General features: G+C 41.4%; 2 protein-coding genes across 6 annotated transcripts in view; one reads left to right on the top strand and one right to left on the bottom strand.

The window, feature by feature from the left end:
* svilc (supervillin c) overlaps positions 1 to 11,845 on the top strand; it is a 28,008-nt gene extending 16,163 nt beyond the window's left edge. For all 5 annotated transcript variants that reach the window (XM_050069901.1, XM_050069898.1, XM_050069903.1 and 2 more), the window contains 22 exons: positions 437 to 511; positions 617 to 710; positions 796 to 879; positions 962 to 994; positions 1,074 to 1,272; positions 3,463 to 3,629; positions 3,714 to 3,824; positions 3,915 to 4,051; positions 4,337 to 4,484; positions 5,340 to 5,485; positions 5,633 to 5,808; positions 7,211 to 7,355; positions 7,464 to 7,776; positions 7,920 to 8,065; positions 9,033 to 9,135; positions 9,226 to 9,433; positions 9,537 to 9,670; positions 9,755 to 9,910; positions 10,911 to 11,054; positions 11,135 to 11,247; positions 11,351 to 11,506; positions 11,708 to 11,845. In XM_050069901.1, the coding sequence (XP_049925858.1) occupies positions 437 to 511; positions 617 to 710; positions 796 to 879; positions 962 to 994; positions 1,074 to 1,272; positions 3,463 to 3,629; positions 3,714 to 3,824; positions 3,915 to 4,051; positions 4,337 to 4,484; positions 5,340 to 5,485; positions 5,633 to 5,808; positions 7,211 to 7,355; positions 7,464 to 7,776; positions 7,920 to 8,065; positions 9,033 to 9,135; positions 9,226 to 9,433; positions 9,537 to 9,670; positions 9,755 to 9,910; positions 10,911 to 11,054; positions 11,135 to 11,247; positions 11,351 to 11,506; positions 11,708 to 11,797 (3,078 nt within the window). In that variant the 3' untranslated portion in view covers positions 11,798 to 11,845. The remainder of the gene's footprint in view (positions 1 to 436; positions 512 to 616; positions 711 to 795; positions 880 to 961; positions 995 to 1,073; positions 1,273 to 3,462; positions 3,630 to 3,713; positions 3,825 to 3,914; positions 4,052 to 4,336; positions 4,485 to 5,339; positions 5,486 to 5,632; positions 5,809 to 7,210; positions 7,356 to 7,463; positions 7,777 to 7,919; positions 8,066 to 9,032; positions 9,136 to 9,225; positions 9,434 to 9,536; positions 9,671 to 9,754; positions 9,911 to 10,910; positions 11,055 to 11,134; positions 11,248 to 11,350; positions 11,507 to 11,707) is intronic.
* A 77-nt stretch (positions 11,846 to 11,922) lies between these two features.
* Positions 11,923 to 19,839, bottom strand: tmem98 (transmembrane protein 98). The gene is made up of 7 exons (XM_050069919.1): positions 19,642 to 19,839; positions 17,541 to 17,779; positions 16,729 to 16,860; positions 15,611 to 15,644; positions 15,407 to 15,522; positions 15,248 to 15,307; positions 11,923 to 14,953 (listed from the first exon to the last, which is right to left on the bottom strand). The coding sequence occupies exons 2-7, from the start codon at positions 17,669 to 17,671 to the stop codon at positions 14,752 to 14,754; spliced, it is 675 nt and encodes a 224-aa protein (XP_049925876.1). The 5' UTR covers positions 17,672 to 17,779; positions 19,642 to 19,839; the 3' UTR covers positions 11,923 to 14,751.
* Between the last annotated feature and the right edge of the window lie 1,482 nt (positions 19,840 to 21,321).

Below are 21,321 nucleotides of genomic sequence, written 5' to 3'. Positions count from 1 at the left end.
TCATGCACCTTAGTGGAAATGTCATACCTCCGCTCCCAGCCTTCCTAATTTGAATTTTAACAACCTGCAACACACAGAAACCTGTTATAAAAGGAGCCAAGTTCAAGTTTTGTTGACATTATCAAGAACCTGAAAGTCATGTTTGTCACTAGATTCTGTTTCTGTTTCCTTTAATGGAATCAATTTGAAAGTTTTCTTTGTCTTTCATGACAAAAAAAAATCGTTAAATGTTGTACTTAATGTGTTTTTTTGCTGCCTGAATCCATTTTTTCTCGTGATAGCTTTACGATCTTGTTTGTTCATTGCTCCCAAATGTATCAGATTCTTTCAGTGACATATTTTCCCCCTGGTCGTGCATGTCTTCAAAGGTCTCTCCTGCACTAAAACAAAACTCACCTCTTACCTGGTTATCCATGTGTCCTCTTTTCATCCTCAGACAAATCTGTCCTTTGAGGCCCAAGAGGTCTCCTCTCCTACCAATAACCAGGTTCAGCCTCAGTGGAGACAGAAGGTGAGGGATGCAGGCCCGCATGTCTTCAAATCTTTTCATATGTTTGATGTTTTAATCTACAGAAGAGCTCATCTGCATTTTACATCTGTCTCTCTGACTTTATAGGCTAAGGGAGTTGAGGATGAGGTGAACGAAGTTGAGGAAATGAATGCAGAGCAGGAAAGGAAAGAGCAAGAGGCTGGACGTGTGGCCAAGGGAGGTGAGTTTACTCTTTACTCTCATTATCTCTGCATCTTTCAACTCAGCCTCTCTGACTTCCTTCCTCTGTGTTTACCACCTGTTAGATCTTGGATCTCCAGAATCAGACAGGAATGACACCACTCATAACAGAGGGCACTCCACTGAAGCTACAACATGCACATATGAAGGTCAGAGCAGCATTAGTTCATATAATAAAAAACAGTTTCATATTTGTTTTTCTCTTAACAGTTCGCTCTGTTTGCCTAACAGAAACCTCCATTCAGTCCGTGTTGGAGTTTGAAGGTAAGATCAAATCAAGGCTCACTGACAAAAGTTGTTAAAGTCTAAAAGTATTAATATTTCTTGTCTCGTCCCTCTGCAGCCACACAGAGCTCTGTGCTCTCAGTGGCTCAACATGAGGCGAAGGAGGAGACGTCTGTGGATGAATCAAACACGTTTGACGGAGGTTTCTACAGAGAGCCGTCACCCACCTCCGCCTGCGCCCTTCCACCCTGTGGAGACGTCACTGCGGCAGAGAGTGAGCAGGACCTGGGTGTCCTCTGCCAGACCAACACACCCATGTGAGCCTGGTTTGACCACAGATTGTAAGATTATTGGCCTTTGCTATCACTGTAATATTAAATATTCAGGGATGTCGTAGAGGGACCAATATGTTTTTAAGGTATTTAATTTCGAACTAAAATCACAGTTACCTTACCAATAATCTCTGGGATGTCGTGGTCTCTGACAGGTCTGAAAATTAACTTGATTTTATGAAGACAAATTGCACCACATTTCAAATAGCAATTATATCATTCACTGAGACCCTGGCTGATATGTATAAGGCTTTCAAGAAATTGTCTTAAAATTACCTCCTAAAATTTGACTTATGAGCGAAAAATCTTTGCAAAAACTCAAAATTAGAGCTTTGTATAAAAAGTCTAACACTGATTCTTGATGGGAAACTTCATTTTTTTTAACCTGGACTTTTTTTCCCCCCATGTTTTTTTGTCTAAGTGACTAATAGAGACAATAACTGTTTGAACGGCACTGGCAAAACAGGTTGCAATAATCTCTACGGGCAATTACACACCATCAGTTTACATTATTAAAAGTGCTTGGTTTTTGCCACTGGCAGACTCAGATTCTTTTTAGAGGTGTCAGACAACATTATGGAAGAGACGCTAGAGAGAAATGAAATGTTTTTCCTTACCTTTCGCTGATCCAGTCAGATTGTTAGTGTGTGTATCCTAGTCTCACTTAATATTCACCCATGACATTGAAAATCTTTTAGGAAACACTAAACTCACAAAATTCTCCCAGCACTCCTCTCTCCAACTCTGATTGCTTTCATCATTGCTGTTCCTCCAACAAGTCACCTCTCTTGAGATTTCATAATGAGACTTCTCCTTTTTGACAAACTTGGTCCCAATAACAGACCTTATGAGGTAAGGAAAAATGTTTAATTTCTCTGTAGGGTCCTTTCTGTAATGTTGTCAGACACTTAAAATAACAATCTGAGCCTGTCAGTAGCAAAACAAGCTTTTAGTGGGGGTAAATTGACAATGTATAATCTCTCGTAGGGATTACACTGCAGCCTTATTCACCACTGCAGTTGCAGCGATCTCTCTCAATCTACGACCATTTTCAAATATTGTTGTCACCATCAAGACGATCAAGGTTAAAAAATACGAAGTTTCCCTTTAAGTGCTGTCTTTACAGTGAGTTCTTGGTGTTATAATATAAGGACTGAATCAGCCAATAGCAGGCCTCCAATGGTGATATGTCAGGGCTGCATCACAACAATCATCACAGCTTCATGCACACAATTTAATGATTAAGTCATTGAAATACATATTGAGAGCTCCCTATGATAAAAGTTTTGCTGACAATATTAGATTTGAATGTTATGCATATATTTAAATGAGTTTAAGAATAGATAGGAGCATAGAATAAGAACAGATAATCAGTATAAAGTGATAACTGTATATGGAGGTCCTACATATTGTTTATATATAAACCAAACAGATCATTCATTGTTTCTGGATTTCTGAAACAACTTATTATTAATTTTTGCCATTTTAAATTCAATAAACTTATTGTACTTTATAGCCCAGTCAATATAATAAATATTATGCTTATTTATATTTGGTATAGATGTGTTTTTTATGTGCTAAATCTATCATGATTTGAGTCTCACTCCTCCATGTTGTGTTGATTTTCAAACAGACCTTGTAACTTTTTTATGAACTTGTCATATTATATTTCAAAGATATCTTTGTTGGACAGTGCAGTCTCTACCTATCTTATAATACAGCCATCTGGTGGTGACTCCCACACGCATTAACTTCTCGAACAGAGCTCCCTTAAATCATTTCAAAACTGTCTCAAAAATTATTGATGGCACTTGATTTTATTTCTTGGAATAAGAACAAAATTACCACATTTTTGTGCACTAAAGACCAAAGTTCACTCTGAGCGGCTCTACACAGACTGCCCCTGATCACATAGTAATAACACATTAGCTATTAAATATAATAACTAATATTTGGAGCAGATCCTTATGGGGACTGTCCATACTGTCTGTGTGACNATTTTTGTGCACTAAAGACCAAAGTTCACTCTGAGCGGCTCTACACAGACTGACCCTGATCACAGTAGTAATAACACATTAGCTATTAAATATAATAACTAATATTTGGAGCAGGTCCTTATGGGGACTGTCCATACTGTCTGTGTGACGCTGTATTTGTCCTGTGTGTGAGGTGCAGACTGACCTCAGCAGTAGCAGAGCATAGGCGGTCGGTGCGTCCGTCCCGTCGGACTCAGGGCTCCAGAAACCCTCTAAGGGCTCTGGCTGCGCGGGAGGACATCAGGCAGGACTTCATGGGAGAGAGAGCCAACACAGCTGCTGAGGAGAGCACCCAGGCTGAGAAGAGTGAGTGGGAATATGTTCTCCTTTTTCTTTTCACTTTGTGTTTCTCATTCAGCTTCCTCATCATGTGTTTTCTCCTCCCCACAGAGTCCAAGAACTCACATTCACATCTTTCCGGATCAGAGGACATCACCTCCTCCTCAGACATTACCAAGTCTAATCCTCCTTTCAGCAGCCTGATGCTCATTCACATCAAAGGTCAGAACAGATTTATCTGTATACACGAGTGTTCTCATGATGATGTCTTTGTGTTCAGGTTTTTATATTAACTAGCGCCTGTGGTGACAGGTAGGCGGCATGTCCAGGTGCGTCTGGTGGAGCCCTCAGTGCGGTCGCTGAATAGTGGAGACTGCTTCCTGCTGGTCACACCGGAGCATTGCATCCTGTGGAGCGGAGAGTTTGCCAATGAGCAAGAGAAAGCCAAGGTACCACTGAGGGCAGTAACATTAAGACAGCATGTTGTTGGCATTAAATACAGGGTGCCAGCGTACAATAGATGCACATGGTATAAGACATGTTGTGCCGTGAGATGACAGCATTGATGCTCTTGATTTCTGCTCTCAGGATACAAAATCAGCAGCATAAATGTATGTTAAGATTACTTTCACGTCAGTTACTTTCTGATCATTTTGCCATGTGGGAGGTCTAAAGTTTTAAATGAAAAATGCTGTTCTGCTGTGGTATTACAAACCATTCACTTTGTTTTCCAGGCCTCTGAGCTGGCATCATCCATCCAGAGTCAGAGGGATCTCGGCTGTCAGGCCTCCCAGGTAGTTCACCTGGAGGAGGGGCTGAACTGCGACAGCAGCCTGGCTGCAGACTTCTGGAGCCTGCTAGGAGGACGGACACAATACAGAGGTTAGAGCACAAAATGTCTGCTCTGTTAATTCCTCCCAGAATAGATTGTTTTACGAGTACTGACTTAATAATTCTGTTGTAAAAGACAGATTATAAAACATGAAGACCCACTTGTTCATTTACACATTTACAATTTAGCTGATGTTTTCTTCTCATGTGAAAAGTCAACAGATGTTGTTACCGTTCAGGGCTCAGCATAAACCTAGAGGGGTCCGGGGGTATGCTTCCTTTTTTTTCATGTACAGCATATGCACTATTTTTCAAGCCATTTGAGATTAGAAAATGCTCAAAAACCTGTACATCACTTGGGAAAAACATGATAGTTGCCAAGGAAAAAAAAATCCTGTAGTAGAGCCTACATCTTATTTTGTGTCTGACTGTCTTCATGAGTCTGAAACCATAACACAACACAGGTTGAGGATGACTAATCTCTACTCCTGTGACCTCAAACGAGGCGAAGATTGTCTGATGTTACTACTTAAGTTACATAACACAGGTAGGGTAGCAGTTTGCTGTAAACAGCATTACTAATCTTGTTATACTATGCTGGAGTAGAGTTGGCTGAATGAATGTTTAGTTGCATTCGAAGTAACTGAACTGAATATTAAGCCAACAGAGGAACATTTACTTAATTATGTTAGATTTCTTTAGGAAATAGCATAGTAGGATAAACAAAATCAACATGTATTATTATCTGAATCACACAGAGTTGAGGGTATTTTAAAAACCTAAAAGACTGAGAAAACATTTGTGGCTGGAGCCCCGGGAGCTGCCCCCCTGGTGACAACTGGAAGAATAAGATTAAAGGTCTGTTGGATCTGTGCTGCATGGCTTTGTGTTTGTGTCTCCCTACAGGAGCCAGTGCAGAAGAGGAGGATGAGCTCTATGAGCGTGGTGTGGTGGAGTCCAACTGTGTGTACAGGCTGGTGGAGAACAGACTGGTGCCTCATGAACAGGCCTGGGCTTCCATCCCCAGTATCTCCCTGCTGGGCTCCTCTGAGGTCTGCGGTCCCCTCTGGATTCTTTTGATCATTCTTGTTGATTATGTGTTTCTAATTTATTTGAGCTCTTTACAAGTAATTCTTAACAGCTGAACATGTCTCTGTACATACTGTGCTGTACTGTACTCGTCTGTGTGTGTGCTCCAGGCTCTGGTGTTCGATTTCGGCAGTGAGGTGTACCTGTGGCATGGACAGGATGTTTCCCTCAGCAGGAGGAATATTGCTCTCCAGCTGACTCACCAAGTGTGGGTCGGAGCTTATGACTACAGCAACTGTCGAGTCAATCCACTGGATCCCACGCAGTGTAACCCCAACTCACAGAGGTAAGTTGACACTGCAGGCGGTAAAGCTTTTAGTCCGTACTTCACAACGAAAAATAACAGCATATCAATAATCGGACACATTACAGAAAGAGTGGAGTACAGCTGTAAGTATTTACTTAGTATTTTTAACATTACAGTGGGCACAATAAAAGCCATGGATGTAAATCCAAACTAGACACAGTGAGTGTGCAGCATTAAGTTTACTGTGCATGCAGCAACACCCCAGAAGTCTGCAATGGGTCTTTAAAACCAAAACAAATGGTTTGTAATTTACACTGCTTGTGGCAAAACCCCAGCACCACACATCGAGGCGCTGCAGCTGGCAGAAGACAATTGTTTAGAAATTCAAACAAGTGGACAGAAACCTGTTGAACGTGTTCTTCTACAAACATGAGCATTAATCTGCTGTAGATCTATACCAGCCAGATTTCTGTTTGCTTCCATTCAGCCACAAGAGCGATAGTGAGGCTCAGCACTGATGCTGGCTGATAAGGTCTCGCTCACAGTCAGTGTTCCAGTTGATCCCAAAGGTGTTGGATGGGGTTGGGGTCAGGGCTCTGGCAGTTGCCACAAGGTTAGAGGCACACTGTTGTGAAAATATACTTGTATACCGTAGCATTTAGATTTATCTTAATTGGAATTAAGGGACCTGGATCAGTCAACTTTGCAGATTTTCAACCAGCTCTGTGTCATCGCATTGTGTGCATACGAACAGGGTTTGGCTTTCCCCGGTGCCGCCAGTGCCTAGACTTACACGGACTGATAGGCAGGGAGCCAATGCGATGCCATGATTTGCCAGTCTGTGTTTGAGTTGCGGGTATTAGCGAAGGTTCAGTTCCTGCGACACTCACAAGATGCCACGCCGTGCAACCAGTAGCTTTCTACAAGTTGCCATGCCTTACCTGACAGACGCTTGTGGGGTGGGGTGGGGTGGAGTGGGGTGGAGTTTGATGCAGTAGCTAAGTAATTCATGTCATGTGTTAGGGGCCGCTCAGGGCTGTTACTGGACTGCAAGCCACACTTTGAGCCACTATGTGCTGGAAGTTCCAAAGGCCAGTCAGGCTGTTAGCATACTAACACAACAGTAGAGACCGTTTCAAATTTGACATCATTAACACAATGAGTCCCTTTGTATTTCCTGTTGGAATGTTTTGCAGTGTATGTGAATGAGATCATCTGACAGGAAGTAAACATGGACCCAAGCTGTTGCCTAACAATGCAATTCCAGTGGCAAATGGTCTATAGCATTATTTAAGGACATTATTTACTGTTAGATTCAATTATTATTTCCACAGTTTATTAAGGTTTAAGCCTCTAAAGTGTATATTTACTACATTACACTGTCATTATACTTCTTGAAAATGGGTTTTGATCCTCAATGGACTCTAACTTTTGTCCTCAGTAGGGGAGAGGGGCGTCCCAGCTGGGCGTTGTTCGGTTGTGTCTCAGAGCACAGTGAGACGGCTCTGTTCAGGGAGAAGTTCCTTGACTGGACGGGCGGGACTGGAGGCGTGGAGGAAGCTGCTTCAGTGAGCAAAGAGACACAGGTTCATCTCTCAGTGTAACATTTAAAAGTCACACAACACTTTGGCTCGTTGACTGATACCACATTTGGAAGTATCTGGATTTTTTTAGCTTCCTTTTTCTCTTCACAGCCTATCCCAGTTCAGTCTTCCCAGACCCCATTACCAGACAGCCTGAGCACCTGTGACGCCAAGGCTCTAGTGTCGGGTCAGTTACTGGAAGGGGACGGCCTGGTCCATAATGTGTTGGCTGGGGTTGACGTCCAGAGGGGGCACGGGCTCATTACACTGGAGGAGGGACGTCAGATGGAGCTGAAGACAGTTGCTGTGGACACGTGGCACGTCCAGGAGTTTGATGACAGTGAAATTCCTGTGGAGAGCACCGGGCAGCTTCATGAGGGAGACTCATACGTCATCCGCTGGACGTACAGCATCAACACTGTTGGTCAGTGACATCTATCACATTATCACATCACACTCTTTACTGTGGCTCATTGTGTAGTGTTAGTCAGTGTAATTTAATCAGGACAAAAGCATCAAATATGAAAAGCCTGAAATATGAATGTAAACAGATTTGCTCTGCTGTAGATAAGCTAAACAGCCCTGATGAGTGTACCAGAGGTGACGGACAAAACACTGCCTTCTTCCTGTGGCGGGGCCGTCACTCCAGTGTCAGTGGACGGGACACTGCTGCTTTCCTGTCCATTGGGATGAACAATCATGAAGAGTCACAGGTAAGCACATGATTTTCTGAATAGATTATCCACTCCTGTATGTGACTACACTCTAAAGTAATAACATTGGGAAGAACATTTACTCAAGCAGGGAATAAAGTACATTGTTGGTACTTGTTTTGTAAGGGTTTATACTTGTCACATTTTTGATGGAGACTTTTTAATTTACTTGATGAAAATAGTTAGTAGATAATGTGCAGTAGAAGGGCAATATTTAAGATTAAATATTCAAAATTTTAATATTTAAAAATAGTGTATATGGTTGTGATTATTTCTTGTTTGATATTATTGTGTGGCTTCTTTATTCAGTATATCATGGGTGAAAGCAAGCAGCATTATTTCCATATTTCCATGTACATTATTCCAGCTATTTAAAGAGTCCAATACCAGATGTGCACTGAACAGCTGAAGCATTAAAAACAACCAAATAGATTCATTTCACTCATAATGAGCTCCATTCATCAGTATCGCTTGCCTACCCATTTAAAACAAACCAATATATGTGCAATCATGTGTGTGTTGGATCTCACACAGACATATCCTCATCAATCTACATCCCTGCCAGGACCTTCCATACTATTTTAACTGACACGTATAAATATTAAAATATTAAACTATTAATTAATTCATTCATTTTCCATTCCTCTCTTACTATTACCACCCAGCTGTTTTATTTATTATGTTTTTTATCCCCCCGACACACACAAAAATTCACATAAACATGTGCACCATAGTTCACAAATCTTCCTAAATTTAACTGCAATTGGAAGATATAATTGTTAGAATTATTATGACTATTATATCACCGTTTTATTGGTCTGTTATTTTTATAAAAACGCCACTGTTTTATTTCTTCCACAAAGAAAAAGAAAAAGTGTACAGAACCCCTAAAGTCCTGAAAGGTAATTATTTTTTAAAACCTACAAACATGATAGTAACTTGTTTGCACAATATAATGTGTCTGAAGGTGGTGGTACCTCAGGGACAAGAACCTCCTTGTTTCCTGCAGCTTTTCCAGGGAGGCCTGGTTATTCACAAGGGCAAACGAGAGGAGGTCTCCACTAATGCAGGTACTCTACAGCAAGGGCATATTCCTGTCTTCCTCTATCCTTTTTTTGTCACATGATTTAAATATATTTCCTCATCTCTGTGTGTTACAGCAGAGTGGCGTTTGTTCTGTGTGCGAGGAGAGCTCCCAGAGGAAGGCTCTCTGTTGGAGGTGGATTGCTGCTGTGCAGGTCTGAGGTCCAGGGGCTGTGTTGTGCTGCTCAACAGCCAGCAGGGGGTGCTGTATCTCTGGACTGGCTGTAAAGCTCAGAGCAGCTCTAGAGAGGTCAGCAAGAGGGCAGTGGATCATCTCACCCAAATGTGAGTCACACACACGGGGTGGGCTTTCAAAGGATCCAGTGATGAGTTTAACACTGAAGGTTGAAAATCATTTTTCAGCTTGTGAACTGTGTGTGTTTATTAGGTGTCCACCAGAGCTGGGTCTCTGTAAAAGCAGCCCTGTGAAGGTGCAGGTAGTGGAAGAAGGTTCAGAGCCTGCAGACTTCTGGACAGCGCTGGGACAAATGGACAGGAAGGCCTATGACTGCATGCTGCAAGGTAGAAAAAACACTGACTCTGGTTTGCCTCATGGACATTTTAATTTAAATCCACAGTAAAATAAAAAAAAAAATCTTCTGTCAGATCCAGGAAAGTATAACTTCACACCTCGCCTCTTCCACCTGAGTGCCTCCTCTGGGAGTTTCCAGGCCAAAGAGCTGCAGAGTCCAACACGACTGCCGGGGCTCGTGATGGCAATGCCCTTCGTCCAGGAGAGTCTGTACTCTGTACCACAGCCTGGTGAGAGCGCTCAACGCACACATGCAGCACACAACAAACCTTGTTCTTTTTCTCTGTGATTCAACCCCAGTATTTTAAAATCCTTAATGGCTTTGGAAAATAAGATTCAATCAAAAATAAAATCAAGACGAAAACAATTTGACTATTTCTTTTTGGAAGAAAGTTTTAGAAAATAGCTCTTAAGAAGCAGCTTTAAAGACTGAAGGCTGTTCTTTATTACTGTTTACTGTATGGGCTTTATTATTAGGTATCAAAATAGATGGATTCATACATTGCTAGTTTACGGATGCTGACGTTTTGCTGTAGACAATTAATTTTGAGCTTGAAGGTTCATTTATCACCTTAGAAACAGCAGTTTGACTAAACATTTTTAGCAGAAGGTCCACTCACTGGAAGCTCTTAAGGAGGGGCAGTATACGTGAAAACATTGTCATGTACTGGTGAATGCTTGAGAGTTTGGGCTGTTTTGTTTCCGTGAAATGTGGACAACCAAAATACACATTTTGGTTAATTTTAGTTTATATTTCTGCTCTGGCAATGTATGCAGAAAGCACATATTTAATTTGATAAGGCCTAATTTGCATATTTAAAATAACTTGCAATACAACAAAAAATTGTCCTAATGTCAGTAATCAACTGGGCAAGTTTCATGGTTTCTGGTAGTTTAATTTTTTACCCTATTCACCGGTCATGTCTTTTGTTGTCTAAAAATGTATGGAATTTTTTTTCAATGTATATTTTCAAAGGCGATGTTCTCAAAATGAGTTTTTCCCCTCATACTCTGAGCCAGAAATCTCTGCTTCAGTAGGACTTACATACACCAAACGTGGTGGTTTTCAAAGGAGGGGTTTTGTTCATATATCATTCATAGTCTGATTTATATATTTTTTATGGCTGTTGGCAGTATTTTCTGATTTATTTCCACAGGAAAGTCAAAGTCAAACTTAATTTGATATCAATCGGATCAACTGCCATGCCATGTCTTTGTTGTCTCTGCCAGCCTTGTTCCTGCTTGACAACCGTCTGGAGGTCTACCTGTGGCAGAGGGGTCAGCCCGAGCAGACCGAGAGCACGGCTTCAGCCTGGAGCTGCTGGCACGACGAGAGGAGGTGTGCCATGCAGACCGCACTGCAGTACTGCAAAGGTAGGAGGAAGCTGTTTGACAGGAATGGTTTGGAAATCAAAGTGTTGCTGGTTTGTTGAGGTTTTTCCTCTGTATCCCAGAGATGAACCCAAGACGCCCACCGCAGGCCTACCTCATATTTGAGGGGTTGGAACCTCTCACCTTCACAAACGTGTTCCCCCGCTGGGAGAGGAGCCTGGGACCCCACACACAGGTACGAATACATCTACAATCTATACATCAACTGTTTCCTGTTTTGTAGTCTAGATATTATGGCAGTCACAGCCACGTGTCTGTGTCTTTCTCTTGTGTGTCAGGGCGAGACAGGGCGGGTGAAGCTGACCTTGGTGCAGGACGCCCTGGCCCAGCTCATGAAGACCCAGTACCCTCTGGAGGAGCTGCTGCGGAGCCCCTTACCTGACGGAGTGGACCCCCAGCGCCTGGAAGTCTACCTGTCTGATCAAGACTTCCAGGTAAACTGAAGGAGCAGTGATGTCTTTCGACCAGCAGGCTGCAGTGTTTGCCATATTTTGTTTTACAAATGAAAACAGATGCTCTCCTCTCTATAATCTGATCCGGAGAGGAAGTTTAGTCTAAATTCTAACATTCATTTTCTATTATTTGAATTGATTTTTTTTTCCCTCCATAAATAAATCACTACAATTATGTTTCAGACTATTTTGGAAATGAAGAGAGATGAATACGCTTCCCTCCCAGACTGGAAACAAATTGAACTGAAGAAAAGCAAAGGGCTGCTTTGCTAGACAGCGAAAACAAATGGAGGCTGACTGACGCTCCTGCAGCAGGGACTTCCTCCTCCAGTGAGACGGGAAGATGGCAGGGGGGTATTAGCACCGTGGTGCGGCACAAAGGACAGCTCACAACGTGATAAAAAGAGGAAAGAATTTCACTTTTATTTATGTCGAATTAGTATGAGTGTGTGGACTTTTTATCAGACATGGGTTTCTCCGTAGCTATTGTTCAGAGCAAAAAACAAAACACATTTTCCTATGAAACTCCATCTGTAAAAATCAATGAAAGATAAAAGGAAAAGGTGTGTGGGAGTGAGGGAAGACATCAGTAACAAACTGTGGGATAAGGAGGAGAAAACAAAGGAGTGCTTACAAAAAAAGATAAATGCTAATAAACAATGTAAACAAGAAAAAAATAAAAGGCTAACCACTTTCTAAAGGTTTCCTCCTCTATTGATACGGGTCCATCAATACATCTCTGCATGCTCAGAGCTACAGCTGTCTCTTAATCTCACTTAACGGACTCTGCTCCTCTTCCTGATTGTCACCAAAATCCTAAAACAAGTGTGTTTGACTCCATAAATCTATGATGTGTATTTACAGTCGTGCGTCATACAATGTACTGCTGTGTTCATTTGTCTGCCAGCCTTGTGTGTACAAAGGTTTGTGCCATGTGTATTGTAGCTTAAGCCCATGTGCTCATTGTGGCTGTGGGTAATGCCTTATTAGGACTCTTTGGGGACTCACTATTAGCTATGCATGAGAGAGCAGGTAGACATGCTCCAATAACATCCTTCTGGCCCAAAACAACACGCTAATCCTGCTTCACCTCGATCGGCACACTGTTCAAAGCAGCCTCCTGACACGACAATGCATAAAGACAACTGTATCTCTCTCTATAGTGCGTGTACAGTTAACAGCTGATGGTGATGTGCTTAAAATGTTTTGGTCTACTTTGATATTTCTGTAATATCCTTATTCTTAGACAAATGTAGAGCGGAACAGCAGTTACAGTTGAATTTGATGGGAAATTTTAGCTTTTCTAAAAACATTTTTCGTTGTCAGAATTAAAGAACAAGTGTTTCTTGACTTACTGTCTGAACCATGCTAGCTGATGCTTTACTGCTTAATGCTAACATGTTCACAGTGACAGTTCTAACATGCTACTGTTAAGCAGGTATAATGTTTACCATTTTAGTTTAGAGCTAGTTAGCATGCTAATTAGCGCTAAACACAAATGGCAATGTCATTACTTCTGCAGGTACTTGATAAAAATTACTGGTGCTACATGAAAACTGACAACCGCAGTGATTATCATTCATCCTGTGAGGTACATGAATATGCCCATCTGTGCCAAATTTCATGGCAGTCCAACTTGTTGCGACATTTAAAATAGTGCCATGCCATTGTTCCGATGGCCCAAAATTCTGATGCCCCATTAGATAGAAGCATTTCCCATTGGACCCAAAGGCCATTTCTTTGCCAGCTCAATGTCCAAAAAACAAACAGCCATTGCTGTCAAGTCCTGTTCCTTGGAAAATACACACTCCCTGCAGTTAATTTCAAATTCCCAGCAGAGGTTGAGCCAATGATTACGGGTGTTTTCACCAACCTGTTCCTGCTTTTTCAGCGGCTTTTGTGCCACCAAATGTGGATGTTTTGAGCCAAAACATGATCTTTTACTCACCATGACCAAGTGTTTTTTTTGTGCCTAAACCTAACCACAATGTTACTTTTCAGTATCAACTACAAAATAATGTAAAAATGTAACGTATCTGTGGTTTATAGAAATGTACAATGTGTATATTCTTTCTGGCATCTTAACTGCAGGGAGGATTTAATTTCGGAGAATGGGACTTTGGAGCATGAGCTTTTGTTTTTGGCATAACAAGCTGTTGGAGAAATGGGTTTATCTCCATTGGGACATTTATTTAGACTAAAGGGGCTTTGGAATTTTGGGCCATCGGAACAATGAGCAGTCCCTCTCAAGGTGCTTATAACCGCATGCTGTATGTGGACCTGCTGTTGGCACTAGAGGACCGGCAAGGGATCACCCAAGTCATTAGGATTAATCCTCTGGGAACCATGAACATCTGTCCAAATTTTTGTGCTAATCTATTGAGTAGATACTAAGATATTTCAGTGTGGACCAAAGTGGTGGTTCTCCATCAATAAAAGCCTCAGTTAACCATAATACAACCCATCAATGGGCCAAAAGGGCATTACTCGTCTGGAAAAAACTCTTACTCTGCTGCTGATGTGGCTAAAACTACTGCTGCTGTTTTGGTTACAACTCACAGACCAGTGATTTCCAACACTGTAAGAGTATCCGAGGGATGTTTTAGAACATCCACAAGTCACGCTGACCACACAAATTGTAATCAAGTCAGGCTGGTCTTCCATTGGTCCACTGAGTTGGAGCCCCTTTGGGTTCACTGGCTAACTGGGTGTTATTTTCCTCAGAATGGATTAGCTGACTAAGCCTCCATGTGACTGTGCAGTGCTGGTGAGATTGGATTTAGGCCCACCGCTGGGTGATGGCGCACTCGAGAAACAAATTTCCCAAGGCCTGTCCCTCGCAGGCAGCAGCAGCTTCCACAGACTAACGCTAAAAAAGATCTACCCTACTCGTATCTGAATGTGTGACATCTACTTTACAGATATTACTCTGTAGATGAAGTGAATGCAAACTAATCTCAAACATTTTTTGGTGCAAATATAAAGGAAAAAATTCCAAGGTCTTTTTTTATGTGAGATGTGAAATAAAGGACAGAGTCAAATCCTTGCACCCATCAGCACAGCCTTCAGAAGTGTCCTTATTAAATTGGACTGGATGATGAGTTTGGGAAGTGTGCCTTTTCAACACTGTCTGGCAGATTATGTGCCTGTTAAGTACCATTTGAGTACAGAAGCCCAAGGATAAAATGACACATTTCCAAGCCCTTCATGTCTGTGTCAGAATCTGTCTAGATGGCCTGTTCTCTCTGTGCGTCGGCTCCAGGTATGCATCGATCCGGTTCGGAGGCCAATGCCGCCTCTCGCAAAACCACCATGTGATCTTCAGCCGCATTGAGCGACTGGTCGATCCAGTCCATACTCCCGGACATGTGACAGGCATTGCGGGTGACCAGCACCAGGTGGCTGACTGAAAGGAGGAGAGCGGTGGCCCTGAGGAGGAAGAAAAGGACTAATGGGTTCAATTTAACTGGCTTTTTTGGGGTAGCTGCTGGATGAAAAGCACTTATTCCCAAAAAGCTTTTTAAAATGAAGGAAATGCAGGCTTAGAATGAGTCTGTTGGGCCGAGCAGGCACAGAAAAAACACAGCACAGAAAGGACTGCAAACTCCTGGCTGCATCAATTTGCTGTGACACTTAACATTTATATTACTCTCCTTATCTCTGCATATATCAAAGCTTATTACAAAAAGCACCTTTAAACAAAGGGGCAACAAATGTGATTACCTGGCGTCCAGGAGGATAGGATCCAGCGGAGGGTACATAGATCTGACCACGTCGTCCACCCTGCAAAGAGACAGGCCATTGAGAACGTGAGGACGCAGGTTAGCCTGAGTCAGTGATGTGTTAATAGTGAGTTGAGGTGAATTGTGTACTGCACGTTACCTCGGGCTGATGCGTTTGGCCACAGTGATGATGTCACTCAGACTGGCCGGTGCTTTGACCTTTGCACCTGAACCCATTGTCATGGCAACCAGCTTTTCAGTCAAAGTGTGGCAGATCTGTAGGTGGAGGTATAACGTGTTCGCATCAGGAAATAAAGATATAGACTAAATATGAACCAAAGCAGAAAGCAAGGAGTTAGATTACCTTTAGGATTGAGATGCAGTGAGAGACCAATCCACTGTGAGAGAAACATTCACAGAATTAGTAGAAAGAAGTACACAGATATTTTACTTAAACCAGCGCTTCTTTCCATGTTAGCACTGTGTTTGCAATTTCGTAGCTTCCTCTAGGATGCATGCTGCTTACAGTCTGACACTAGGTCCCTATGATTTTATAAAGTACAATCTAACCTGCATGCTGTGCCCAGGAATGTCCAAAACACAGCAAATAAAGAAGAAAATAAGAAAATACAGGCTTAGGGCAGAGTCTCTGCAGATAAATACACTGCCACACACTTCTAATGGGTCATAAGTGACTGAAAGGAAATATTTTTGTATGAATGTATAGATTTTTTTTTAGGAAAATCCTGCATAATATACTTTTACGTAGAGGGTAGCAACACCATAATATAGAATACTTTGTTACAAGTAAAAGTCCTGCATTGAAAACTTAATTTAAGTAAAAGCACAAAAGTATTAGTATAAAAACATACTTAAAGTTCCCAAAGTAAAAGTACTCATCATGCATAATGGCCCATTTAAAAGCTTTAAACATATTATGCACATTATATTATTGGATTATGATTATTGATGCATTAGTGTGTACATCACTTTGATAAGCTAGTAGCCTAAAGGTGGAGCTAATTTTAATTACTTTATATGCTGCTAGCTCGTGAATTTCCCCGTGGGATCAATAAAGTCTTATCTTAACCTATAATAATACATCATATCTTATTTGTAGATCATATTATGTATAATTAATCTGAATCTTTAAAGTAACTAAAGTGATCAAATAAATGTAATTAAGTAAAAAAAAGTACAATATTCCCCACTGAGATGTAGTGGAGTAAAAGTGTAAAGTAAATTTTTTATCCTGTATGCAGACATTCTCTGTGGGCCCCTTTATTCATACACATCTATTTATTCTAGTATTTTTGTGGGCCCTCCTCACATGAACACTGTATACACAGCCCTTTTTCCCTCTAAGTCCTACGCCCCTGAGAGGTACCTCAAAATTGTATTACATGTAGCATGAGGTTATGTAACTTAAACGTCTAAAACTCTGAACTTATGTCATGCAACAATGGCACCAGTGAGACGTACGAGGCGTCCTCAATCCAGTCCTCATTCTCAAGGATGGCCTCAATGTGAGGGTTGGTGATGACCACATCATCCAGCTCCAGCTCAGACGGCTCGCTCTGGGTCTCCATGGCTCCAATCAGATCCACTGTGGGTCTGTGAAACAGGGCAGAGAAAGAAGTGGAAGCAAGGCTGGATTAGCAACCAGGAAGTCACAGTTCAATTACATTTAAACTGGAAGTGGTAAACTGATTAATTGCAGTTTTTTTCCGGGGGGATGTGCACCATTAAAGCAGGTTTAAGTGGTGATACAGGTGCTTAATTTATTGCCCTGTTCTATAAAGGGGTCCTCTGTCTCTGAGCACACAGTGAGGATGTCATGTATATTCTGCAGTGCTTTATGTGAAGTTGGAGGCCACAGAGTATTTAACAAGGTTTGTGACCTTTTGTTAGAACATTTTAAAAAGACAGCAAACCTAAAACACAACCTGTTTTTTTATTGAACACATAGCAACTATCAGAGTGTAAAGGGCATCAATAGGATGGTTGATAGTTCAGGTCCCTGGTGCAGGAAGCTTTCTTGCATCTTTTGTTCCCTTACTGGCACCTCTCCATTTTTGCTGATCAATAAAGGCATAACACAGTGAAAAAATTATTTTAAAAAGTACATAAATAGGTGACACAGCACACGAAACCTGTTGCACAGGTGGCAGGTGAGCAAGGACCAATAAAACCAGTATTTCATCCTTCATAACACATTTTAAGACCTTAAGTTCTGATAGAAGTTAAAACTCTGTCTGATTCAGACTTAGAGGCTTTTGAATAGATTCACTGACTTGGATTCAAAGTGGTGCAGCAGGTCATGAGGGTGGCAGTAGCGATGTCTGCACACCACCACCAGGGCGACGAAGGAGGCCAGGAAAATGGTGGCCAACACCCCAATGGCCACGATCACCACTGTCTCCATGGCGACTCCGGCTCCCACAGCGGCTGCAGGCAGCAACTTGGTTTGAGAGGAAGAGAGTCCAATCAGGGTCGGCTGATTGTCCGAGCTCGATTATAGATGGCTGCTCATCTGCGGAGGAGAGAATAATTGGTGGCTTCAGTCTGATTGTGTGACATCAAAGTGGAGAAGTGCGACATTATGACCGTACTTGAGGGTATTTCTGCGAGAAATTTCCCTGATTTGTTGCAACACATTGCACCTTTGAGCCAATGGAGAGGACAATACAATCAGCAGTGTTTCCTCTGTTTCTAAATGTGGCACACCCGCAACACACACACATAAAACTGATCTTTATCTGAGTACATAAGAAGCTGAAGTGCGCTCGCTCTTTGTTTGCACCTCATACAGCGTAATGAGAACACAGTGTTTGGTGTACAGAGGCGTTTTTTTGTGAAATCAGGGCAAACACAACCAGCAACAAATATTATATTAATTCTGCTGAACTTTAACAAGCAGCCACAAAGTCAACAACTTTAATAACTGTGTCAGATTTCCTGTGTTCTCTCACTTTGATTAGTCACTCCGGCAAACACACGCACACTTCTAAACCTTCAGTCTAAACCTGAACAAAGAACAAACCTCCAAATAAATAAATGTTTTCAGTCCCAGCTGAAGTACTTTTGGATTATCTGCAGTTTAATTTAGGTGACATGTTCCCATATTTAGCCTCCTGTGAGAGTGTAAAGTGTACCTGCCCTCTGCCCAGTCTAGTCACTCATTAACCTGTCCCACCCCTCCTGATTACCTACAGTGGATGTGCGCTCTGGAGGAAATCTGTCACTGGCTACCCAGACGGTATTCCAGGTACAGTAGAGTGTAATGGTTTTGTAATGAGGCATGACATTAATAAAGCAGAGACACAGTTCTGCGTGCTGTCACAAGCACAAATGACCACAGGGCAGCTGAACTTTCAACATTACAACATTGTAAACCTGCATTTTTCCCTGGATGATTATGTGAGATTCAGCCACGGAATGCTGTAATTCTTTAATCAGATTAATTTGTGTTACACTCGCCGTATCATACGGAGCTTTCTCCTGTCTCTCTGCTGCTCCAAAGCCTTTCTGACTCCCTTTTCTTTGTGTCTGGAAAGCTTGAAAATCCCTCTGCTAAAATGAGACACAGAAACTAATTGGAGGTATTTTAGGATACAGAAAAATCCAAAGGACCAAAGCTTTTACCTAAAGTCGAACCAAGATGATTTTACTGCAGAGTGAGAACAAACTGGTTACCTTTAACTCACAAATAGTGGAAAGTAACTAAGTGCATATACTTAAGTGCAACTTCTACTACTTTATTCTTTGCCCACAACATTTTAAAGGGAAATATTGTACTTTCCATTAAAAAAACCCTTATAAATAAGACTAAGCAACAATGAAGTAGTTAGAACAGATTTTTTAAGTGACTTTTGCTGATTATACTTGTGAGTGCAGGACTTTTATTTATAATAAAGTACACTTATACTGTGGTATTACTACTTTTACTGAGGTAGCTTTAAGTATCTGAATACTTTTCCACCACTACAAATACCATACTTTAGATAATAGTTTATTGGAGAGTATAAACCACAACAAACAAACAAAAAAGCAAGAGAAAAAAAATCAACTTGACACTAAAATAATCTCCTTTGTTAACTGAGTGTACAATACAGATGTATAATTAAGGCCTATATGACGCATAGAAAAGCTTATTAAAAGGGCTCTGTATCAGAAAGTCCCTGTTCTGCCTGAAATATAACATGCACCATTTAACTAAACATTTCACCATCTTCATTATTTCCCTCATTTGCTTGATGTATAGAAACACACACAGGCGCGCGCTCACACTAACGCACACAAACGCAGTTTTCTCATTTACAAACACAATGTCGATACTTAAAGTCAAACTAGAGCCACTTTTGAACTGAATTAGGTAAATAAACAAGTACTTACCTACACATTTTGTCCTTTTAATTGGCTTCCTTTCAGGAGACAAAATACTTTTCTCTCCACCACCAAGCTCGCGGAGACGGCGCCGACATCTCCAAATCTGTGCCGTGAACGCGCACAAAAGCAGCCCCTGAGCTCCGTGCACGGCTGAGCTGGAGCTGTCGGTGTGACTGATGATCAAACTTTCCTCTCTGTTCCGCCTCACCTTCCGGCGCGCGCCCCTGCAGCTTTATCTGCGCGCGGACAGACGCGCCTCTCGAGGTGGTGCTGGAGCGCGCGCTCGCTGCCATGTTTGTTAATGCTTGGGAAATGTACAGTGTTGCGAATGTGACACACAAGTGGATACAGTGACGCTAGGTGGCGTACGTTAACCGCCATATTGGTTGGTTTTCAACACATGAGAGGAGGTAAAGTCAAGTCTGTCAGTTTGAATGTTCCTGAAGCTGCACGTGCAGTCGGTTGTTAAGTCGGGTGCAAAATTAGCAAACAAATGCTAATGCTAAATGTGTCGTGTGCACTCCTACTACCAGTGTTGGAAGATGGACTCAAGAGCTTTAAGTCAAAGTAGCATCACTGCATTTAAGGTTTCACTTCAAAGTTAAGGCGTTTTAATAGCAACATAGCAAAAATGCTTGTTGAGAAGAGAGTTACTCTTTTATCAGTGGTGGAGGAATATTCAAATCCTTACATAAGTAAAAGTACTAATAGGCCAACCACACTGTAAAAACACTGTTACTAGTAAAAACCCTGCATTGAAAATGTTACCTAAGTAAAAGACAATTCTTTGAGAAGCTGGAACCGTGAAATGTTAAAAAAAAAAAAAAAAAAAAAAAAAGTTTTATCTTTATTTAGCCAGGAAGTCCCACAAGAGAGACCTGGCCAAGGTAGCAGCCACTCAAATCACATTACAATGCGACAAATACAACATATGATACAAAAATCAACAATAAAACAGCAACTATCGTGGCCTCTCAAGAAAAACAAGCACATATCTCTGTCACCACATTCTTTATGATCCCCTTAAATTCATCAATGTATATAAGTGTTTTTAGATCTTTTTGGAGATTGTTCCATGTCCATGGTGCACAGTAGGAAAATACAGTTTCCCCCAGATCTGTTAAAACTCTGGGTACATTGAAAAGCAACCACCTGGAGGAGCGTAGCTGGTAACGACCAGAGCTGACACACAGAAGGGAGCAGAGGTAGGGTGGAAGTTTGCCCAATATTGCTTTATAGATACAAATATACCAGTGCTGTTGACTGGGAATGGTCAATGCAGTGATGAGTAAATGACTTTGCATTTGTAATAAAACATAGAGATGCATGGTACACTGAATCAAGGCTACGTAAAATATTTGCATGAAACAAAGACTTAAACAGTAGTCAAAATAGTTGTAATGTTGTAATCAGTCGACTTATAATTTCAGTTGGACCTGCATATTTTCATATGTTCTGTGTCCAAAAATCTTTTTTTCTAAATTAACTAGTAACTAAAATTAATAATATTTGTAGTGGAGTAAAAAGCACAGTATTTCCCTCTGAAGTGTACTGGAGCAGTACCTCACAATTTTACTTAAGAACAGTACTTGTAAATGTACTTAGTTATGTTCCAACACTGACTTTATACACTATATATCTACAACTGGAATATTATTGCTGATGCTTCAACATGTGAGCAGCATT

This window comes from Epinephelus moara, chromosome 18, assembly GCF_006386435.1.
Source record: "Epinephelus moara isolate mb chromosome 18, YSFRI_EMoa_1.0, whole genome shotgun sequence".
Taxonomy (NCBI): Eukaryota; Metazoa; Chordata; class Actinopteri; order Perciformes; family Serranidae; genus Epinephelus; species Epinephelus moara.
The sequence above is the reverse complement of the archived record's forward strand: the minus strand, read 5'-3'. Positions and strand labels throughout refer to the sequence as shown.